Raw genomic sequence first — 23,846 nt, forward strand, 5'->3', positions numbered from 1 at the left:
TTGGCTTAAAATATGGAACTAGAACAGATCATGGGAAAACAATTGCGAGATTGCTATTTTAAAAGAAAAAATATGGAGTGGAATATCAAAACCTTCTACTTCTTCAGGTGATGAAGTTTTGGTCTTGTAGCCAAAGATTAGGGTGGTCTGAAATTTTCCCCCGATATGAAATGTGATATACATTTTCCCTTTTAAGTGCTTAGATCTAAAATGTACTGTAAATGCCCTAAATTCATCATTGTTCATGCTAGTGTGCTGTTCTGGATTCTCCTAGCTTCTTTCATCTATATACTCCACTACATCAAATCTATTAGTTTTTGTTTTATTTTGCATCTTCTAGTTATATTAAAATGCTGTGACCTGACATAACATGTGCATGTGTCCAACCTACCACAGGGGTCACACACTGAATTTAATTTTAATAGATAAAGTTACAGTCATTGGGTGAAAGAAGACTTATTGGAAATGATAATAGCACTGAATGAAGTTAGGTCCATAAATATTTGGACAGAGACAACTTTTTTCTAATTTTGGTTCTGTACATTACCACAATGAATTTTAAATGAAACAACTCAGATGCAGTTGAAGTGCAGACTTTTAGCTTTAATTCAGTGGGTTGAACAAAAAGATTACATAAAAATGTGAGGCAACTAAAGCATTTTTTTAACACAATCGCTTCATTTTAGCGGCTTAAAAGTAATTTGACAATTGACTCAAAAGCTATTTCATGGGCAGGTGTGGGCAAGTCCATCGTTATGTCATTATCAATTAAGCAGATAAAAGGCCTGGAGTTGATTTGAGGTGTGGTGCTTGCATGTGGAAGATTTTGCTGTGAACAGACAACATGCGGTCAAAGGAGCTCTCCATGCAGGTGAAAGAAGCCATCCTTAAGCTGCGAAAACAGAAAAAACCCATCCGAGAAATTGCTACAATATTACAAGTGGCAAAATCTACAGTTTGGTACATCCTGAGAAAGAAAGCAAGCACTGGTGAACTCAGCAATGCAAAAAGACCTGGACATCTACGGAAGACAACAGTGGTGGATGATCGCAGAATCATTTCCATGGTGAAGAGAAATCCCTTCACAACAGCCAACCAAGTGAACAACACTCTCCAAGGGGTAGGCGTATCGATATCCAAGTCTACCATAAAGAGAAGACTGCATGAAAGTAAATACAGAGGGTGCACTGCAAGGTGCAAGCCACTCATAAGCCTCAAGAATAGAAAGGCTAGATTGGACTTTGCTAAAGAACATCTAAAAAAGCCAGCACAGTTCTGGAAAAACATTCTTTGGACAGATGAAACCAAGATCAACCTCTACCAGAATGATGGCAAGAAAAAGTATGGAGAAGGCGTGGAACAGCTCATTATCCAAAGCATACCACATCATCTGTAAAACACGGTGGAGGCAGTGTGATGACTTGGGCGTGCATGGCTGCCAGTGGCACTGGGACACTAGTGTTTATTGATGATGTGACACAGGACAGAAGCAGCTGAATTAATTCTGAGGTGTTCAGAGACATATTGTCTGCTCAAATCCAGCTAAATGCAGTCAAATTGATTAGGCGGCATTTCATGGTATAGATGAACAATGACCCAAAACATACAGCCAAAGCAACCCAGGAGTTTATTAAAGCAAAGAAGTGGAAAATTCTTGAACGGCCAAGTCAGTCACCTGATCTTAACCCAGTTGAGCATGCATTTGACTTGAAGACTAAACGTCTGACAGAAAGGCCCACAAACAAACCGCAACTGAAAGCGCTGCAATAAAGACCTGGCAGAGCATTAAAAAGGAGGAAACCCAGCATCTGGTGATGTCCATGAGTTCAAGAATTCAGGCTGTCATTGCCAGCAAAGGGTTTTCAACCAAGTATTAGAAATGAACATTTTATTTCCAGTTATTTAATTTGACCAATTACTTTTGAGTCCCTGAAATAAAAGTATTGTGTTAAAAAAATGCTTTAGTTGCCTCACGTTTTTATGCAAAGTTTTTGTTCAGCTCACTGAATTAAAGCTGAAAGTCTGCACTTCAACTGCATCTGAGTTGTTTCATTTAAAATTCATTGTGGTAATGTACAGAACCAAAATTAGAAAAAAGTTGTCTCTGTCCAAATATTTATGGACTGAACTGTATTGTAGTGGAGGTTTGGCTAACACACCCTCAGGGCTACATGGACAGGTAGATTGGAATTGTCGTTCCTATATTCTAAACATGTTTAAAGAGGGGCTATTTTACTTCCCAAAATATCACACTACTACTCTTCTCTGGGAAAGCACTAGTCGTTGTGATGGAACAGAGACTCATTCAATAGTTGAACCTCAGACCAATGAGTAGCAGTGTCGATTTCACCTGGCTGAGGGAGTGAGACTGATGGTCCTATCTCAGTGTGTGCTTTGTGGATTAGGAAAAAGTTTATTTATTTTTTAATCAAATTTGTGTTGGAGTTAGAAAGAAGTAACAGACATGAGAGAGGATCATAAACAGAAATCAGCATTAAAAACAAACGGCAACCTTATCCACCCAGGAAATGTGAAACCTTAAGGATTCAAATCAGCCCCACAATAGCTTACCACTTCTCTGCATTAGAACAAGATGATCCATTGATCTGTGCCACTGAAAGTTCACATAAGACTAAACTAAAGACCCATCATTTCTGGCATTTTACTGAGAATTAAGAGATTTCCTGTGGGAGTCTAGGATTAGTTTTGTAGTGATTATACCCAGAAGAATAGCCTCTGCTGGGTAAAAGTAAGGGTAAGTATAGATAGGTCCAGGAGAAGGAATTATGAAGCAAAAGGGAAATATTAACAAAGAGAATAGAGGACAGACACTTGCATATATCAGACTACAAAGCAGTGACTGGAGGACAATCCTAAAACATGAAGAAAAGTGCCTGGAATGTTTATGGAACACACTTGACAGCTGCAATCATTTGCCAAATGTATAGTACAAAGTTTATGAAGGGTGGGGTACAGACAGTTTACAAATTTGATATGCTTTAGGTTTTTAGAGGCTGCAGAGGTGTTAAGTATAGCTTTCCAAGAGAAAACAATAGCTCTTTGCACCTTATGTTGACTTGCATACAAAGACTAGCTTAAACTTGGGAGATAACAATCAACAAAAAATTGTTTCAATGATTACTAGTTGAGATGGTTCAATGAAGATACTGGGTATGAGTTTGCAGCAAATATTTGGAGGGTCCTCCTGGTCTTCAGCATGTACTGGAATGTCTTGGAGCTGAGTGTGATGTGATTAGAATGAGGGTTAGCACCTCCAAGTCTGTGGTCATGGTCATCTCTTGGTAAAGAATGGCATGTTGCTGCTCCAGGTAGAAGGGTTCAAGTACCTTCTGGCCATATTTGTTACAGATGGTAATGGTGATATTGAGATTGACCTACAAATCTTTGTAGTGGAAGCAGTTTCATGAATGTTGTAATTAGTCTGTGGTGATGAGTCGAGACCTAAGTTCATGAATGAAGCCATTGATTAACTGGTCAGTCTATATTCAATTTCTTTGCCTGTAGTTATCGGTTCTGGCACGTGACTGAACGAATTTTTCTGCGAGAACAAGTAGCTGAAATGAGGTTCCTTTGCAGGGTAGCTAGACTCCTTCTGTCCGACAATTTGAGGATCTCAACATTATGGGAAGATCTCAGAGTTTAACTGTTGCTGTTTCTGGTCGAGAAGAAGCAGTTAAGATGGTTTGGTCATTTGGTTCAGGAAATCCCTGTGCACCTCAGACAGGAAATATGCAAGGCAGAGCCCACTGTGAGAAAACAGGACTGAGCCAGAATTGGTTAAGATATTACTTGTTTTTCCAAATACTACAAAAATGAACATGAAAAGTATTACTCCCTTGACTGATTTTTCTCACCCTGAATATTATTTTAATTATTTGTTATTAATTAAACATAGTTATATAACACTGTATGCCCCACTTTAAAAAAAAACAAAAAAAAAAAACTACATCCTAGAGTTCAATAACTTCCTACATCACCCTGGCCAAAATCAGCTGCACTCGTTTTCATACAATTATTGACATTTTTTGCATAGTGCTGTTGGAGTTGGGGATTGTGAACTGCTCCTTCTTTCATAACTGCTTCAACTCAATTAAATTTTGTTGGATTTTATATATGAACTGCTTGTGTTACATCATGAAACAGCACTCGCTAGGGTTTTTGTCAGTGCCTAGGCTATGGTATACCAAAGCTGTAAATATTCTATTCTTCAACGATTTGTGACTTGCTTTTTTGCTTTGGATCATTGTGTTTTACTCCATGACATGGCTGAGCTTTACCCTTGGTTACAAGACAGGCTGCAATGCTACAAAGCAGAATCCATGATTTTTTTTCAAAAAATGATTTTCAAATTTCAGATTTTTTTCAAATGATTTTCTTGACATTAACACCACCACAGAATTCTTGCTATGAAAGGCAGTATTCATGTTGCACATGCTTAATTAAATAGGTTTATGGAGTCATTGTCATTTGTAGAGCCTACAGTGAAATCCTTTCTTGCATGTGCTAATGTAAAATCTAAAATCTCTTGTGCCATTATTTGTCTGAGTAACAACCTTACCTCAGAACTTCTGACCTCTACCTGCAAAATCACAGAATACAATTTTACAACAATTTGTACCATTAGGAGACATGTTAGCCAGTTGTGGAAAATGGTTATATGTAGACAGTAATGAAGTCAAATACAGGTAGTCCCCAGGTTACGGACATCCGACCTATGACTTACGAACGAGGATGCAGCTGTGACTCATGCGCCACAGCAACTGCCGTTCAGTCATCTTCAGCCTGGGGAATGCTGCAAGCGGTGGCTGGAGGGGGGCGATTTCGCTGCTTGCGCAGTGTAGTGTCCCTCGGACGGCTCCCAGCAGCAAGCACTGACCCGTGGTTCATAGTCACCGGGGCCACAGCTACTGCTCGTGTGCAGGACGATGGTTCACTGCCCGCCCACTACGCCGCCGCAGCTACTGCTCCTGACTGGACGCAGGCTGGATGGAGCGGAGGGGTGCGTTTCACTGGTCGCCCAACACACACGGCTGGTAATGCTGCAAGCGGTGACTCGGTTGTGGCTGAACGGAGGCCATTGAGGGTAAACGGGGCAGCGGGGGTAGCATTGTAGTGTGCCTCGGATGGCTACCTGTTGATTTGGGGTTGGGCGATTCACTAGCCGCGTTTGGCCGCACTGTTTTCATTCTCGGTGGACGGGCGCTGCAGGCACTGTAGTGGAGGTGACTGTGTGGTGGGAGAGTGATGAACCCCTCCTCGCCGGCCCCCGTCATTCTCAATAGCAAGCCTGCTTGTACTGTTATGCACATAGCAGGAAGTTGTCTCTTGTCAGTACATCAGATGTGTTGACGGGTGCCTTCCTGCTGTGACAGCGTGTATAGCGCTGTGCAGAAGAGCTCATCTTAATCTTTTGTCTTCACCCTTCAAGAATGTCTCTGAAATACAAATCTGATGCAAGTGCTGGTGACACAGTTAAGAAGAGATAAACCATGAAATTTTATTTGAAAATAAAGTAGAAATAATAAAAAGGTCAGAGAGAGGTGAAACTCCATCATTCATTGGCAGAGCACTTGGTTACAGTCGGTCAACAATAGCATGTATTAAAATAATGGACCTGTTCCGACTTACATACAAATTCAACTTAAGTACAAACCTACAGTCCCTATCTCATATGTAACCTGGGGACTGCCTGTACATTTATTAATCATCTGCACATTGTTTAAACTTTTTTCTGAAGGAAAATTATACTACATTTAATATGAAAAGTCCCTCTAAAAGTAAAGGGAAATAGTTTAGCAAAACAAAATTAATAGGAAAGATAACCACCACATATCTTTGCCGCGTCATATGGTCTAAATATTGAGTCATAATTTGTTTCTTTCACTTGTGAGGTGCGCTGGCCTATTCTTCATTATATCTTATTTATAATAAGTTGTCCATGACAGGTAAGACATACTAACTCAGGAGTTATAATCTGAGGTATAATCTTTTTGTTATTATTTGAGTGTCTTTACCTGATGGGTAACTCGTATTGGATCAATATTGTCCAAAATATTCTACTTCTACCTCATCTGTCTATAGAGGTTTGTTCCAGAACATTTAAATACCACCCTGATGAATTTTGTCACAAGTTAGGGACCCAAATGTTATCTAATTATCAAGCCATTTTCTGTCTTAATACCCTGCCTTGAATACTATGATGATGGACTCCTCCAAGCTGACCTATGATACTGCATAAAAGGCCTGTAAGTATTATTGTAGGGCTCATTGTGAGTTTGTGGAAAATGTGGTGGCTTGTATTTTGAATGAAGCCATTCATGGGAAGATTAACTGCTGACTAAAACCATCTCCATTTAGAAGAAAAGGTGTTTCCCCAGAGTGTTAGAAATGTTTTCATACCTAGAGGATTTCAGGAATTTGTTTTGATCATAAAGTAGATGTACTTACAACTTAAGTATAATGGTAAGGGTAGAAGTTAGTCTGATTTATAGTAACTATCATTATTTATATTAGTACTTAATGTTAACCATGTAACCAAGCCATTATTCCTTTAATTTGGCTTTTGAAAGCCAAAGGCTGGCAACTTGAACGGTTGTATAAAAAAACTGGACTCTTTGTTCACAAAGGATGTACAAAAATCATATACTTTATTACAAGGACTGTATTGCCCAAACTAAATCAAACTATTATACTCACATTATTTCTTCCAATGAAGGCAACACCAAGTCATTGTTTTCACTGCTTAATAATATCACACAACCCCCAGATTTCTATATTCAACTTATTTTTGCAATTCCCTTATGTCCTTTTTTTAATGAAAAAATTCAGAACATTCACCAGTCTCTCGGATTCTTCCAGTACTTCATTTGAATTTCACCCACCAACTCATTCATTTTCCTCTTTTCAGCCTCTTCCTTTCTCAGAAATCTCAGATCTTGTCTGTATATCTAAGCCATCCACCTGTCAACTGTCAACCTGTCAAATTTGTCACACTACTCTTCTCAATAGATTATCTTCGATTGGCATTACCCACACTCCACTAGATTGGTTCAGATCCTACCTCTCAGGTCGCACTGTTTGTTCAGCTTAAAACTTTCACATCCCAACCCACCACTGTTACTTTTCATTATTTACCTCCTTCCCCTTGGAAATATCTTTTTCGTAAATATAACATTAGCTTCCACTGTTAGGCTGATGACACCCAGCTCTATCTCACTAGCAAACCTACCATTTCCTTTCCACCCTCCTCGCTTATTGATTGCATAACAGAAAACAAATCCTGGTTTTCTTCAAATTTTCTTAAATTAAATAGTGACAAAACTGAGGTTTTCCTTATTGGTACAAAATCAACATTATCCAAAACTGATCATTTTTCATTTGTTATTGATAATTCCTCGGCCTCCCCCCTCCCCACAGGTTAAGAGTCTGGGTGTCATGCTTAAGAGTACTTTATCCTTTCAGTCCCACATCAATAACATCTCCCGGTCTGCATATTTCCACTTGCGTAACATTAATCGTATTCGCCCCTCCCTCACTCCCCACACCACTGCTATCCTTGTTCGTAGCCTTGTCACTTCTTGTCTGGATTATTGCAATTCCCATTTCTTTGGTCTTTCTCGCAAATCTCTTTATAAGCTTCAGCTGGTCCAGAATTCAGCTGCCCGCATCATTACTAGAACCCCCTCTATTTACCATATCACTCTCGTTTTGCAGCAGCTTCACTGGCTTCCAGTTAAGTTTCGCATTCAATTCAAAATTTTTCTGATAACCTTGAAGGCTATCCACAACCTTGCCCCTCCTTATCTGTCTGACCTCCTCCATGTTGCCATTCCCTCCCATACCCTTAGATCGTCTTCCTCCATCCACTTGACTGTCCCCTTCCGTCTTACCACTATGGGGAGCAGAGTATTCAATTGCTCTGCTTCCCAGCTCTGGAACTCACTACCATCTGAGCTTAGAAATATTGAGTCATTTTCACTTTTGAAATCTAAACTCAAAAGTCATTTGTTTAAGACTGCTTTTTCTCTTTTGATTACAATTGCTTTGTCTGATTTTCATTTTTGTATTTTAGTTTTGTTTATAATCTGTGTTTTATCTATTGTTTGGTGTCCTTGAGTGTTTAGAAAGGTGCCTACAAATAAATAAAATGTATTATTATTTAATTTGATTTGAGTAGAATGTGCGGACCCATTTTACCAGATTAAGATTGCAAACTGAATTTATCAAAACATTAAAACAAGCACCAAACTTTACTGTTCTCTCCCTTCAGTGTATCCTCTACATATTATTACACTCTATAAAAAGATATGACTAAACTTTCTGTAAAAGTAATGCACTTTTCCAAATCTTGCAACTTTTTACAGTCTTTACTTTTTGCTTTTTGAGCCACCACTGTAGTAATTTGTTTTTTAATTATAGACAATTAAAGAAAAAGGAATCAAGACTCCAGAGGATGCTGAAACCAGCCTTAAAAATGATGAATTGAAGAAAGAGTTGGCAGCCGTTAAAAAGGATCTTGTGGATGCTCGTGACGGTAGGAAATAAAAGTTGTTAGAAAATGATTTTAAAATCAAAATACTATAATATGTGCTTATTTGTTTCATCCCTGATGACTACAGTACATAATGCACTAGAGCAGGGGTCCTCAATCAAGGGCCATGGAGAGCCGCAGTGGCGGCAGGTTTTTGCTCCAATCCAGTTGCTTAATAAAAAGCACTTATTGCTAAAGTAACACTTCTGCTTCACTTTAGTGATTTTGAGCCCTTATTGCTTACTTTTGTCTTAAACAGCTATTTTAATTGCTCCTTATTATCAATAACATGCAAATGACAAGAGAGAGCAGCATTTCTCCATTTAGCTTATTTACATTTACACCTGTGTGTATTTATCTGCACTATTGGGTTTAATTAAATACTTGGAAGAAAAATGAAGAGAAAAAAGTGAAGGACTGAGAATTACTCGTCCATTTTAGCCTTCAAATCATTTGCATGATAGAAAGGGAAAGAAAATCTAGGATATAAGAATGACCTGACATAGCAGAGTTAATTTAATTTCATAGCTTGTTACTGCTTTATTGGCAAGAATTGCTTTCTAATTAAGCAACCAGGTCAGAACAAAAACCTGCAGCCACTGCGGCTCTCCAGGACTGGGATTGAGGACCTCTGCACTAGTGAGCCCACATCTGGAGTATCGTCTACAGTTCTGGTCCTACACTACAAGAAAGACATAGCAGCACTTGAAGCTGTGCAGAGGAGAACAACCAAGTGCCTCCCAGGACTTGTCCTACTCTTTCCACCTTGGAGAATTAAATCTTTTGCAGTGGAGACTGCATGGGGACCTAATTCAGGTCTTCAGAATCCTCAAAAGCATTGATAAAGCAGATCCAGGAGAATTCTTACAGCTTAACAGTAGATTGCATACTTGAAGACACCATTAAAAATAAAGAGGACATGCATTTAGGGTTGAAGCCTGGAGGAACCTCTTTAAACAAAGAGTTGTGGTAATTTGCAACAAACTGCGGAGTCATATAGATGAAGGAGAAACTTGACAACCTTTAAGTTTCTTAATGAGATAATGGGACAGCTTAGCTATTCACTAAACAAATATGCTTGATGGACTAAATGATCTCCTCTTGTTTGTCAAATTTCTTATATTCCTTGTTAGGTCTATTAAGTAACTACATTGATGTATATTGCCCGTATTTATATGTTTTTAAGTAACCAGTTGTAGCGGATGCCACATGTGTTATTATTCTGTGGGCAGTTTGCTGCCTTTTTGGGTGCATTACAGAGAAGAAGGATGCTGTAAATACACCTTTAAGGGGGAGGTCATAACTCGGTCAGGGCGGTTGGTGTTGAAAACTTAAAAACCAGAAAAGAAAGGGAGACATCTTGTGGTGGGGCAAAGAGAAGAGACAATGTAGCGCCAAGTAAAGTATCTACTGGAACAGGTTCTTTTTTTTTGAAGACTGTGACACAAGGGAGATGCGTCTCTGAAGACGGACTCTTTTTCTTTGATTTTGCTGGCGAATATCTTAGACCGGTAGGATTAAACTTTGTTGTTATCGGCTCGACGGCCGGCGTATTCCTGTAGGGTTTCCTCTTTGCACTGAACAATAAGGACAGTAAACCCATTTGGACAAACTGGTTTCTCTTATTTATGAACATTGCGCGTTCAAACCAGAAAGGGGGGTTTCGATTGCTATGTATTTATTTATTTGTTTGTTTGTTTTTCTTTATATATGTAAAATAATATATGTTATTCTTTTGCTTCTTCTTTATTTTGTGATATGGCTTGTTGTTAATGCTAAGCTGGGACTGGTGGTGGGGGTCAATAACTGGATGAGCGTTGGTCACGTTGCCCAACATATTTTAGATATTGAACTGCTTTATTCTAGCAGTTTTCCAATCGTGCTGTAACTCGGGGTTTAGTTGTTCGCCCGGGGTTAGCGGTACACAGTTAATCAGTAATTTAAAAATGCGAACTAACCTGTTTTGTTGATAATGGAACAATGGTGTAGTACAGTAAATTTATATTCCATTAATGCTGATTTACTTGTTCAGCCCAATCTGGACAGTTGGTGAATTATTCAAAGTTATATGTAAGTAGTATAAGTCGGTAGCTCAACCTAAGTGAGGAGTTTTTCTACAAATATCTCGGGGAAAGTGCCAATCTGTAATTTTAATATACACAGTTTAAATCATTTTTAACATTTTGATATTTTTTTTCAGAACTGAGTAAACAGAAAAAGAATAACGAAGCAATGAAACACCAGGCAGAGAACCTTTCAAAAGAGTATGACCGGCTTCTGGCAGAACATAGCAAGCTGCAAGTAAGTAAATGCCTCTGGACTGCATTACAAATGATAGCTTGTTTTTCCACAGAAGTGGATGATGGCTTATTGGTGCTGAAGATTGTCTGGTTAGGAGCAGAAGTACAGTACATTTAGCATTAAGACTTTGTAATACATTATCAGTCACACCTTTTCAACTGGATTAAACAAAACCATCATTGAGTTTGGATAACTGTGTGAGCCATTTTCTGTGGTCTGTAGGAGGAGCACAGCCATTTAGAGGAGACAGGTTACAACTGACTCCCTCTGAAATGGAGAATTAGGGCAACCATTTAAATACTTCTTTGAATATCTTTAACCCAGTGAAACCTTCCACAAGCAATTAATCATTTTCAGTTTATTTAATATTGTGTACAGTAGCCTCTTAACTTTCAGCTTTTAGGTGGCTGGTTACTGAATACATTACATTTTGGTTTTACTTTTTAAAAATTCATTTCCATGTAAAAAAAATGTGTTGACAGACTTTAATCAAATTAATTTATATCTTTGTATAAGTAAATTTTATTGACAAATATTTAATTAATTCACAAAAACAAAAAGCATGTTAAATGAAAAGGTAATTAAAATGATTAAGTATTGTGCATTTTCTTATCTGTCAGACTATAATTTTATGTTTTTTACTTGACAAATGGTGCTTAGCTCTGTAAAATGTGGTCAGGGATTTTTTTTTGTTTTTAATAAATAATGCAACCTTACTGGGTAAATTTCAGGGTTATTTTTTTTTTACTTGAATTAACAACATTAATTCAACATTTGACTGCTATGTTGAAGAACTACTTTTTCACTCTGTCCACCAAGCACTTAGAGGCAATCAAAAGGTGGTGCTTTTTTTCTTTCTATATATATTTTTTTCAGTTGAGATTCAGATTACTTGCCTTCGCAAGTAAAAGTCATTTCCATTGTCCTTGTTGTAGTAGAGAAAGAGGACTTGTTTGCAGCCTAATTTGAAGGCAGATTTTGAAACTTTTTTGGAATATACTGCTTTCTATTCGGCAACAATCTGTAAATGTAGTGCTACCTTTAGTAAGCTGAGTATATTACGGACATGGGTGGGCTTCTGCTGTAGTTTCCCAACTGTCTGGTAATTCTTCACTACCACCCAGTCCCTGTCTCACCTTCTCCCTAAACTCAACCTTGAAGTCTTCCTTTTTCAACTTCTACCATTTGATCCTTGGCTCTGTCCTCATTTTCTTCCTCTTCTTGATCTCCAATGTCATCCTTCAGACCACCATCCTATGCTGCTTAACTACACTTTCCCTTGCCACTACTTTGCAGTCTTCAAATTCCTTCAGATCGACTCTTCTGCATAGGATGTAATCTACTAATGTGCATCTTCCTCCACTCTTGTATGTCACCCTGTGTTCCTCCCTCTTCTTAAAATAAGTATTCACCACAGCCATGTCCATCCTTTTGGCAAAATCCATTGACCTCTGACTTTCTTCATTTCTCTCCTTGACACCATACTTACCCATCACCTCCTCGTCTCTTCTATTCCCTTCACCAACATGTCCATTGAAGTCCGCTCCAACCACCACTTTCTGTCCCTTGGGTACACTGTTCATCACTTCATCCAACTTACTCCAGAAATCTTCTTTCTCATCCATCAAACACCCAACTTGCGGGGCATATGCACTAACAACATTCATCATCACACTTTCAGTTTCCAGCTTCATTATCATTACTCTGCCTGACACTCCTTTCATATCCAGAACACTCTTGGCATACTGTTCCTTCAGAATAACCCCTACCCCATTTCTCCTCCCATCCACACCATGATAGAACAATTTGAATCCACCGCCGATCCACCTGACCTTATTCCCCTTCCATTTAGTCTCTTGCACACACAATATATCAACCTTCCTTCTCTCCATCATATCTTCTCTCTCCCCTTACCAGTCATACTGCCAACATTCAAAGTCCCTACCCTCTTTCTTACTTCCCGTAACGAGGCTGTACTTAATGGCAAAATGTGACTTACATCAGTGTCAGTTTTTTTTTGTTTGCTTTGTTTTGATATTGTTTATGATTTAATATATCCTTTATAGTATTTCTGGATTTTCTTTGTTCTTTTTATGCAAAAAGAAAATAATTTTAATCAGCATTAAATCCTTCAGATAAAAAAGAAAAATTTTGTGTTCCCTTTTGGATGCAGTCTATTTTTTTTTTTGGTTGTTGAATTCAAAGAGGTCTAATCTCTTTCCTATTACTATTTGTGCAATTATTATAGGCACAAGTCAGGAATGTCATTTTGAATATTTATAAAGTTAATTCATGACAACACAGAATTAAAGATCTCTATTTGTAGCCTTTACTGTATTAGAACATTGGTTGGTGGGTTCACACTGTAAAAGTTTGAAAACCACTGCTCTGCATCCTTAGGAAAATGATAAAATCTTTAAATAGTTAAAATAACAAGTATGTACGTTTTTACTTTGCATTATGTTGATGAATTTTGTTAAGATATGTCTTACTTGAATTTTAATTTAGTTTAGGCTTGTAACTGCTTGTAAATAGCATTATTTTCTGGTTTACATTCAGAATAGCCTCCATGTTCTTGGGACCTTGCACTAATTAAAATGGGTTCAAAAAATAAGTAGTGACATATTCTACCTTGTAAGACGCTAGAGGTTGCTGTTGCCTCTTTCAACCCAACAGACAGACGCTGACACAGGGTAAAACCATCAAGAAGATCTTTTTTTCTTTAAACAGTGCCCAAAAGCACCTCCACCACCATACACAAGCAAAATAACAATAATCAACACACAAATCTCTCCTCCACTCCTCTTACCAAGCTGTGTCCTACTCCCTCCCAACTCCGGCTCTCTTAGTGAATCTCCACCATTCCTTTAAATACTCTTTGACCCTTAAGTGCTTCTGTCCTTCCGACCACATGACTCACCTGCATTTCCGGGTCAGATGGAGATTTGTGGATTTCTTCAGCCCGGAAGTACTTGTGTGGTTCTGTCCTTGTAACTCGGGAGTACTTCCGGGCTATATGGAAAGTACAGATTCTCAAGCCCCCCTGTAGCATCACAGCAGGGCTGTGAAGCCGAACTCCAACTCCCATGGTGCCCTGTGGGAATCTGGGGTGCCGCTATGCTTCAGGGGCATCTCCATCTGGTGTTCTGGGGGAGGTAGTGTCCCTCTGTACCTGTTTTCCCCCATCTTACTCCTTTCTGGGCATCCTAGCCAGGCTGAGCAGGCGGCCATCCTCCACAACATCTTGTCACAAGTATATCACAATTTAACCAAATCCTTTTTCCACTCAAGGGTATTTTGCAAAGGTCATCTTTTCTCCTTTATTTATTTATTTATTTTTTGACCTCTGTCTTTTCTCTGAGTGCTTTACAATGCATACACAAAACTGGGATGAGGGGAGTAATCCAGTTAGGACAGAAACCTGATTTCATAATAACTCCACTTACATGCACAAGTACACTTCTGGAGGCAAAATGCTTCAACATCATTATAATGTGCAAACAGAAGTGTTCAACATCTTCATCGATTGCCATGAATGTGAAAGCAAGTGTAATGCCTGTAATCATTTTCTTGTTTTTTTTTTTGTTTTGTTTTTTATTATAAATACATTTTGCTGTTCTTGTGCGAGAGCGACTGATAATTCAAGTTATGAACACTGGCCACTGTATCACCAGATCACATGTTGCAACAAATCTATAGCAAATTAGCTAGATTAAAGCTATACTGACACTTTATTAATATGTTTCTGTTACCGGATTACACACAGCATGCTGTTCTGCTTGGCTGTACAACTGAGCCCTGCAAACGAGCAACACACTGTTATGTGGACAGAATTTAAATTAATAAAGGCTTGTGTTGCAGTCACATTGCAGTTAATTAAAAATGTGGTATTGCAAAAAAAATACCCCTTTTTGTTAATGGAAAGAATTTTGTGCTTTATCTGATTTACAATGCGGAAAAAGCCTCATATTCTTTAAGGGTAGTTATTTTAAGTAAGTGCTTTTGTGATTGTTTTTTTTTCCATTTTAAAACTCATACATTTCCAAAATATTTTTCCTTTACTTCTTTCTGATTGTAAGTTTTTCATATCTGATCAAGAAGAATTCCAAAACGTAACCATCTGTGTTTATGTATAATATGTTTAATGCTAGCCAAAGTACCCGCAGTTGCCCAGGTATATTTGTAGAATGAGTTAAGTAAAGAAAGCAAAGGTTTATGTGGTTTTTTAAATGGTGACCCTGTTGTTATTGCTAGCTGGCCCATCCGTCATCCACACTGTCTCGCTATTTAATGTCTCTGCTGTTGTGAGTTGAGAATTTGTTCTTTTTGTGTCCGATTGCATTCCAGAATTACGTTAACTCTTTATTGGGTTTTTTACCGTCAATGTCATCATGTCTGAATCATCCTCCTAGTTCAGGGTGGACAGTTTGTAGCACTTAAATGATGAAGAAAAGCCAACAAAGTGCCAGTAGGTGGTACTGGTGTGCACACTGTAGCACATAAAGGGAAATAAACCCCACTGGGACCCCCATGGTCACAATTTTGGCTTCTAATGTAATTTGTCTTGTCCATATGGTCCTAGAGAGCGACTATACAAAATTTGGTTGAGGGGGGTAGGATTGTGCAGGGAGCATACAGACAGACAGACAGACATTCTATTTTTATATACTGTATTTAGATTATATAATACACTTTGTGAGTATTAACATAAAGAAGAGTTTATGTTGTTATGTTTTGAAAACTATTGTGTCTGGAAAAAAATCAGTATTTAATTGATCTTAAAGGTACTTAACAAAAAATGTTTCTGACAGGCAGCCTACAAATAAACAAATGTACTACTCTTGAGTAAACTGCCTAAGAGATACTGGTGTACACGTCTTGAGACTGATCCCCTTTATACATTAGGCTTGCTACTGTGTATAAAACTTTGAGTTTCCTTTTTTTTTTTTTTCCTCTGTGCAGGAACAAAGTGATGGTGTGAAAAACAAAAAAGATGAGTAAAGAGATCATGGAGTATGGAATTTGCTATAGCTGTTTGCCAGAGGACTGCATCAACTACATGTTCTCCATCTTCACTCACTTTACCATGTTGATATGTTATGCCTTAAATGCGAATGTAAAAATACAAATCTTTAGATCTATATTTCTATGTCTGATCTTTGTATGAAGATACTGGTACAGACGAAAAGGCCTGCGAAGCCCGTGTTTTTGAATGGTTTCTTAGTTCATACCTGTTTATTGAAGAAAAAAAAAATGTTATATCTATTTTACACATTATGTTCTGGAAAGGGTCCAGTTGGTTTAGGCGTTTTGGTAAATATAAACAGACGATTTATTACTGCTGTTTTAAAGAGGTTACAGAGTTGCATCCAGCATGAAAATATAGTTCTGGTAATCTCTTCAGTTCTGGCAATACTTTATCAGGCCAACTTTACAAATAATCTAATATTCTATGATCCTAATTCCTGTAAGTACAATTATGATGAATTTGAGATGAGTTTACAATCATAATTCCATAACATGCATCTTAGTAATGCTTAGCTAAAGAAAGAAGAAACAGAGCGAAGACCATGCTTTCTGTCAGCTTTTTATTAAAGCATTCTTCAAAAATTTTGCTTTCAAAGAAGCCATGTAGGTGGGCTCAAACTATAATAAAAATGAATCATCACATAGTATTTCTTTGTACGTCGTGTGCATGGTATTACAATGCTTTTCATTAAAATTCTAATTCTGATCAAATGAGAAATTTTAAATTGGTTCCATGGGTGTGAGATTTTTGCAGATTATGTTGGAAATTTCCTTCATAAGCAGCAAACCTTTTAGAGCTGTATAGAGGCCAGGTACCATCTGTGACCGCACTCCTGGACATATGCAAAGATTTATATAGAGCTCAGTTCTGTTTTTCACTGAATAAATGGCAAATAATGAAAAGAAAATATCATTTTGGGGTACAACTTCGCTAGTTTTCCCAATGTAGCTTTCTAAAATCTTTGCTTAAAATATTTTCTAGTTGATCTGCAGGACCATGTGCAAATTCAGCTTTACTTTTGTTACCTTTATGGAAATTATTCTAGTGCTTGTTTCAGAACTGTTTCTCATTTCAAAACTTTGCAATAATAGTTTTCTAAGTAATATGTGCTAGAATGTCTTTGAACATATTGTATGTTTTTGGCAAATATATTTTTATCTTGTTTTCTAATATTGTTTTATAGTACTTGTACAAAAGGAAAATGTGCATTTTAGGAGAAATGGTGGGATATCTATGTTTGTATCAATGCTACTGAAAAGATGGTAGTTGCTATTCCAAACTACAACTGATTTTTTTTATGTCTGTTGTCTTCAAAGTTAAGAGTAAGTTCTTCATCAAGAGTGTCCCAAAATATACCTGACCACATTTAAGCCAAAAATGAATTGATGGAGCACTTACAAAAATAGCTGGGGAAGAAACAAGGATACTTGGATGCTCTTCTTATTTTGCTGTTAATCTACTTGAAGTTGGCTGCAAATCCACACAAAAAAGTACAGTCAAGCCCCACAATGCTTCAATTTCCTGGCCCAATTTTAACATTGAGCAGCTCAGCAGGTCACTGGCAGGAAAGCACACAGGGTCCTGCCCCTCCCTGTGCCATGTCTTCACATGCAGTGACTGCCGGTGAACTTGAGGCCTTGGATTCAGAAAGAAACATCTTACCCAATTCCTTGTGAGGACCTAAATCAGAGAAGGGCTGGGGATCCTAGTGATTTCTTGCTGGTGACATGTTCAAGAGTGGCTGCAGTTGGAAGCCCACTTGCTCTGTCTGTCCTTTAGCTTAGCAGGTTAAACTGGAGCTTTCTGACTTGCAAATTGGAGAGGAGTGGGCCTGAGTGGTCACTAGTTGGTGACATCTAATACTTTAGGGCTGGGAAACAAAAAGGCTGTGGGTCAGTCAAGGAAGCAGGCACAGCACAAGCCTATTATTGAACTGTCAATAAATCCAATAGGTTTCATTCTGTTATTCTGTATAGTTTTAAACGGTATTGGGCTTACACATCAGCTCACAGCACCGAACTTCCTGATAAAGTGTTAATCTATTATTTGTGCCTGTTGTTTCCATATGTACTGTGCCATGAAAAGTATTTGCTCCTTCCTAATTTCCACTATTTTTGCTTATTCGTAAATCTTAATTGTTTCTCATCTCCAGGAAAATTTAATATAATACAAGAGACAACATGTGTAAACCGACATCAAAATCACCTATGTGAAAAAGTATGTGCCCACCAATTCATTGATTAATGCAATTTAGAACTTGGTTTCCTTTTGTATTCTAAATTTGTCTGGAGAGCTGAATCAGTTAAGTGCTATGAATAACCAAATATAGTGGAAATCAGTGAGGGGTAAATAAACATTTTTCTGGTACTGTAAAAATGCAAAGAACTTCTAGACTTCATGTTTATAAATTTCCTAAATGAAAAGCAGTTTTGTAATAATATGTGAAAGTTCCTGGTAACTGCTATTTCTCTCTTTATTTTCATGCAGGTGTATCTTTTTTTTTTATTATTATTTCTGTTTAAAAGTAATGCCTTTGGGAGTTTTACATTTTATCATGCCACACCAGTATAAAGACTGGGCAAAGCAAAGAGAGCTGAAATACAGGAGCGACCCCTAAAGAAATAACAGTTTGGCATCCCAGCAGCTCACCTGGCAGGCCACTATTAATGACAGAACCAGGATCTGTTCGTTTTGGCACAGACTTGCAGCTCCAGAACTACCTTGACAGTCCCTGCTATGTTAATAGGTGTCCAACATGTTCAAAAATGAGTAAATCATTAGGATGCGAGTCTTCGGTTACTCACTTAGTTGACAGGGGTAAGTGAAAAAGCTTATTCATAAGAAATACAGTAGCTTTCCAAAAGGGGTCTGTTAATTAGTAGATTTGTGAATGCTTAGTTTTTGGTTTATGTATAAGAATGAGTACAGTAACTCCACTTACCGTTCAGTAAATAAGGCAGTCTCTAAATTAAAAGAAGTGCTCTCCTTTCAGGAATATATTTAATTTCTACCATGTCAAAAATGTCACAGTTTGGCTGGTTTCTAAAACAATGAATGAGGGCATGTTGCACAAGTCCACACAACCTCCTTATTAAATCCAGATAATTAAGTTTGCTGTTCATTTTTAAATTTTTATAACAATCCACATGCAGTGAATCTAATCTGAGCCCTTTGAAAAGTGATTTTTGTTTTTTCTCTCCACATTCCTTATCAAATTTGCTATTTTGTAGATGGTTGCTTTAGACTGTCCAGCTAAAGGAAATGATGATTAAAATATTGACAAATTTCTTAATGCATATTTATGTAGCCTCAGTTTCTTGTTAACTTTCCCATGTGTTGGCATGCTTCTGCTTATTTTCAGATTTGTTTGTGTGCTTTTTTTTTTTAGGTTTATGAACTTGTTGAAATAAACCAAAACTCTTTCATTGTTTATTACGGTTCAAAAGCAGAGCAGAAGCTTTCTAAAGCTGTGCAGCCTGATAGTAAGCATAGAGTAGGGACCAGGACTGGATGAGAGCTGTGCCTGGCGTGAGGTTATCGGTAGGGACAACCGCCTATTTAAAACTTCACATGACCTCATGATGTCAATGGCTTATCGGTTCTCTTTGTTTTTTACATATGTTACAAATCTAGAGGGATTTATGAGTCCTCTTTTCCCATGTTAAGAGTACTACATACTGTAAATAAACAATGCTGCAAAGTATCATTCTGAATATTACGTGATTCTGTTCTAAAAGGAGATTTTGGTTTATTTGATATTTCTGATTTGATGGTCATTGTGCATGATTGTGTTTAATTCTAATGCTGTTATAAAATAAAACCAAACAAGCACTCCAAAATTAAAAATGAACTGTCTTCTAAGTTTTGCTTTCAAAATGGTGGCCTAGCAGACTTAATCCAACCTTGAAGGGAGGTTAAAATGTCTCAAGAAAAGGGCGGGTTGTCATTTTGGACCATATTTAAAACAACAAGCTGCATGCAGTGTCTCCCTGTAATCAGTTTTTCATTTTGTTCAGACAGACTACGATAAGGAAAAGCAATTTCTGGCCTAATCATATGTATTGAGCATGCCTTTTTTTCAGCATTTGATGCCCTAGTATGGTGGTTCTCAAACTTTTTGGAGCCCAGTTTCATGTCTTTGGTCAGTGATGACCCCTGTAGCATAGCGCCTGATCATTAACGACCCAGTGTTTGAGGGATCCTGCCTTCGTATGTTTTCTTTCTTGTCTCTCAATCTAAATTTGCACGTCCTTAAAAAAAAAAAAAGGAACAAAAGTAGACTAGTTTTAGTGCAGAATGGACCAGGGGAATAGATTTTGGGTAAACTGGACTGAGCAATAAATCCGGAGTCAAGCATTGCCGCAAAGCCTGTTTGGTCCATGAGGTGTGGCTGGAAACCGAAGGACAGACATGCGTTTGGTCTCTTGTTTCCATCTTCATCATCCAGGGACCTTGCTGAAGATGGCTGACAGCTAAATCTAAAAACTGTCCAGAACAATATCCTTTCTGACAAGTTTCTACTAATATCCGTAAGCTTTCTGACAATATATTTCAAGGGATGGACATGGTCGGCAACAATGTTCAGGTAGGCTGTGGCATTTAAATGATGCTCAGTTGGTACTAAGGGGCTCAAAATGTGCATAGAAAATATCCCCGACCCCATTAAACAACCACCACCACCACCACCAGCTTTAGCAGTTGATACAAGGCAGGATGGCTCCATTCTTTTGCGGTGTTGATGGCAAATTCCTGCGCCTACCATCTGAATGTCACCGCAGAAAATGAAACTCACCCAGGCAATGTTTTTTTTCCAAGTTTCTATTGTCCAATTTTGGTGACCCCGTATGAATTGTAGCCTCAGTTGCCTGTTCTTAGCTGACAGGAGTGGGACCCGGTGTGGTCTCCTGCTGCTGTTGCCCATCTGCTTTAAGGATTTGAGGTGTCGTGAGTTCAGAGATGCTCTTCTACATACCTCAGTTGTAATGAATGCTTATTTCAGTTACTGTTGCCTTTCTGATAGCTCAAACCAGTCTGGCCATTCTCTTCTGACCTCTGGCACCAACCAGGGTTTTTCACCCAGAAAACTGCTACTCGCTGGATATTTTCCCTTTTTTGGACCATTCCTTGTACACTGTACAGATGGTTGTCTGTGAAAACCCCAGTAGATCAGCAGTTTCTGAAATACTCAAGACAAGCCCATCTAGTACTAACAACTCTGCTGTGTTCAAAGTCAATTAAATTGCCTTTCTTCCCCATTCTGATCTTGACTATGTCCATCCACCCATCCATTTTCCAACCTGCTGAATCTGAACACAGGGTCACGGGGGTCTGCTGGAGCCAAACCCAGTCAACACAGGGCACAAGGCAGGAACCAATCCCAGGCAGGGTGCCAACCCACCGCAGGACACACACAAACACACCCAGCACACACTAGGGCCAATTTAGAATCGCCAATCCACCTAACCGGCATGTCTTTGGACTGTGGGAGGAAACTCAAGCAGACATGGGGAGAACATGCAAACTCCACACAGGGAGGACCCGGGAAGTGAACCCGGGTCTCCTCTTGACTATGTCTATGCGCCTAAATGCATTGAGCTGCTGCCATATGATTTGCTGATTAGATGTTTGTGTTAACCAGCAGGTGAACCGATGTACCTAATAAAGTGGCCAATGAGTGTGTATATATTTTCTTCTACTGGTATTATTCTATTTTAAAAATACCACGTAGCTTTTGAATTTCTGCTCTTTGTCTTTAAACATTGAGTGATGAAGTAAAAGTGAAAAACCGGGCACAGAGTGTTGGAAGATTGTTTTTAACAGGTTGACAGGAGACATTGCCAAAAGACGTGGAGCTCACAGTGCAAGTAAACACATTGTTGGTTAGTAAATGGTTTTAACCAAGTGTCCCAGGCCCACCCATGTGGTGTTGGTGCTGAAGCTGGTGTGTCCCAATGTGGAGTAGTAAGGAGTGGCTGGCAGTGTAGGCCGCGTTCATGCACGCTTTTGTGAGTAGGATCTCTGTGTGTGAGAAATTCAGGGGGTGAGAGTGGATCAGTCCAATGATGAGCTTGGCGAGTTCCACTCATCCCACAATATTACGGGGGTGAGATACAACAGAAACATATTGAACCAAAGACCAGTAATGTTTACTGATCCGAGGGACACTGAGCTCAACTTTAAATCGCTGCCTGGCAGCGTTTTTGTGACGTCGGCACGGTCTCCCCATGTCTGCTGAGAGATATCTCAGGAGTGTTTGTGTGTTAAGTTGATTGCTGACTCTTGCGTCCGATGCCTTCAGAGAGTATTCATTCCCCTTCAGTCTTTTCATATTTTTGTGCAGTACTAAAGTCGCTGAAATTCATTTTTACCCCATTAGGTAATGCTCAGTACTCCACAATGACAAAGAGACTATAAGAGGATTTTAGGTTTTTGTAAATGTAGTTTTTTTTTTTATTGTGAAGAAGATCCCACATATACATTTATTCAGACCCTTTTACTCTGTGCTTAGTTAAAGCCCCTTTCACCGGTGTTACAGCCCTGAGTCTTCTGGTGTGTGGTGTAATAAGCTTTGCTCACCTGGATATGGGGATTTTCTGCCATTCTTCTCTGCAGATCTGCTCACACATTCTCAGGTTGGGTGGAGACTACCATTGGGCAGCCATTTTCAGGTCTCAACAGAGAGTTCAAGTCTGGACCACATAAGCTCCTCCTCTATTGTCTTTGCTTTGTGCTTTGGGTTTTTTAGGAAGGTGAACTTTTGGCCCAGTCTGAGTCCTAAGATGCTCCAAAGAGGCACTTTGCTACGTTCAGCTTTCCCTCAACACTGACTGTTCTCGCCATATCTGCTGCTAAAAACATAACTCCATAGAATGCTGCTGCTGCCACCATGCTGTACAGGTGGAATGGCATCGTGCGGGTAATGATCTCCTCCTGGCATACTTTTAGGTTAAAAATCACTCTATTAAATGTCGTAAATAATACATGAAAACAATGAAATATGTAAATACTATTTAATAAAATGAAAATTGCATTTACTGTACCTTTGACGAGTGGTGATGTCCCATGTGGCTGGTGGAGAGGAAGAAGTTTACTGTTTGGAAAGGGGGGGGGTCACCTTCCATTTTCTTCTTCATTCGGCTGCTCCCGTTAGGTGTTGCCACAGCGGACCATCTTGTTCCATATCTTCCTGCTCTTTACTTCTTGCTGTGTCACACCCATCACCTGCATGTCCTCTCTCACCACATCCTCTTTTCCTTTTTCCTCAACATCCTTCTATAAACATGCCAGATAACTGTACTTCATGTAAATTACTTTTTTGCTTCAGTCGTCAATACTACAACCTTCCTCTTAGGCTTCGTTGCTTCCACACGCTTCTTGGATGCCATGGTTAATAGATAGGGGTTATAACCAATCACACCAGAAATAAAGAGGAAAAAAGCACTGAAAACACACGTTTTCACAGCGAGAGCGAGAGACCACTTGGGCGCACAGCAGATGGTGTTTTATACTCGCTGAAGAAGTGCCGTCTGTTGCTGCGCTTTTTTACTGTGTTCGAGGTTCAAACGTAGAAACTTCATTTGAACTCCGGATCGTATTTCTCTCGAATTTAGCGTTCAAACTCCGAAACATTCAAAGTTAGAATCGTTTGAAGTACGAGGCCCCACTGTATGTCATTTCTCACAGTCTTAGTGTCCTTTAGGTGCCATTTTGCAAACTCCCAAGTGAGTCTTTTTACTGTCTTTTACTTGCCACTTTGCCATAAAGCCCGGATCAGCGGTGTGTTGCAGTGACGGTTTCCCCAATCCCCCAAAAAGATTCTCTGGAGCTCATCCTGAGTGACCCATCAGGTTCTTGGTCACCTCTCTTGCCAAGGTCCTTCTCTCCCAATTGCTCAGTTTAAGTGATTGACCAGTTCTAGGGGGAGCCTTCATTGTTCCAAACTTCCTTCATTTAAAACAATGTGCG

At 38.8% G+C, this 23,846-nt stretch overlaps 1 protein-coding gene across 1 annotated transcript in view; it reads left to right on the forward strand.

Annotated features, from left to right (window-relative positions):
• bcap31 (B cell receptor associated protein 31) overlaps nucleotides 1-19,727 on the forward strand; it is an 80,613-nt gene extending 60,886 nt beyond the window's left edge. Inside the window, exons 6-8 of the mRNA XM_039776087.1 lie at nucleotides 8,440-8,554; nucleotides 10,752-10,852; nucleotides 15,815-19,727. Coding sequence (XP_039632021.1) covers nucleotides 8,440-8,554; nucleotides 10,752-10,852; nucleotides 15,815-15,853 — 255 coding nt within the window. The 3' untranslated portion in view covers nucleotides 15,854-19,727. The remainder of the gene's footprint in view (nucleotides 1-8,439; nucleotides 8,555-10,751; nucleotides 10,853-15,814) is intronic.
• Nucleotides 19,728-23,846: the final 4,119 nt, after the last annotated feature.

The sequence above is a fragment of the Polypterus senegalus genome, chromosome 13 (genome assembly GCF_016835505.1).
Source record: "Polypterus senegalus isolate Bchr_013 chromosome 13, ASM1683550v1, whole genome shotgun sequence".
NCBI classification, from domain to species: domain Eukaryota; kingdom Metazoa; phylum Chordata; class Cladistia; order Polypteriformes; family Polypteridae; genus Polypterus; species Polypterus senegalus.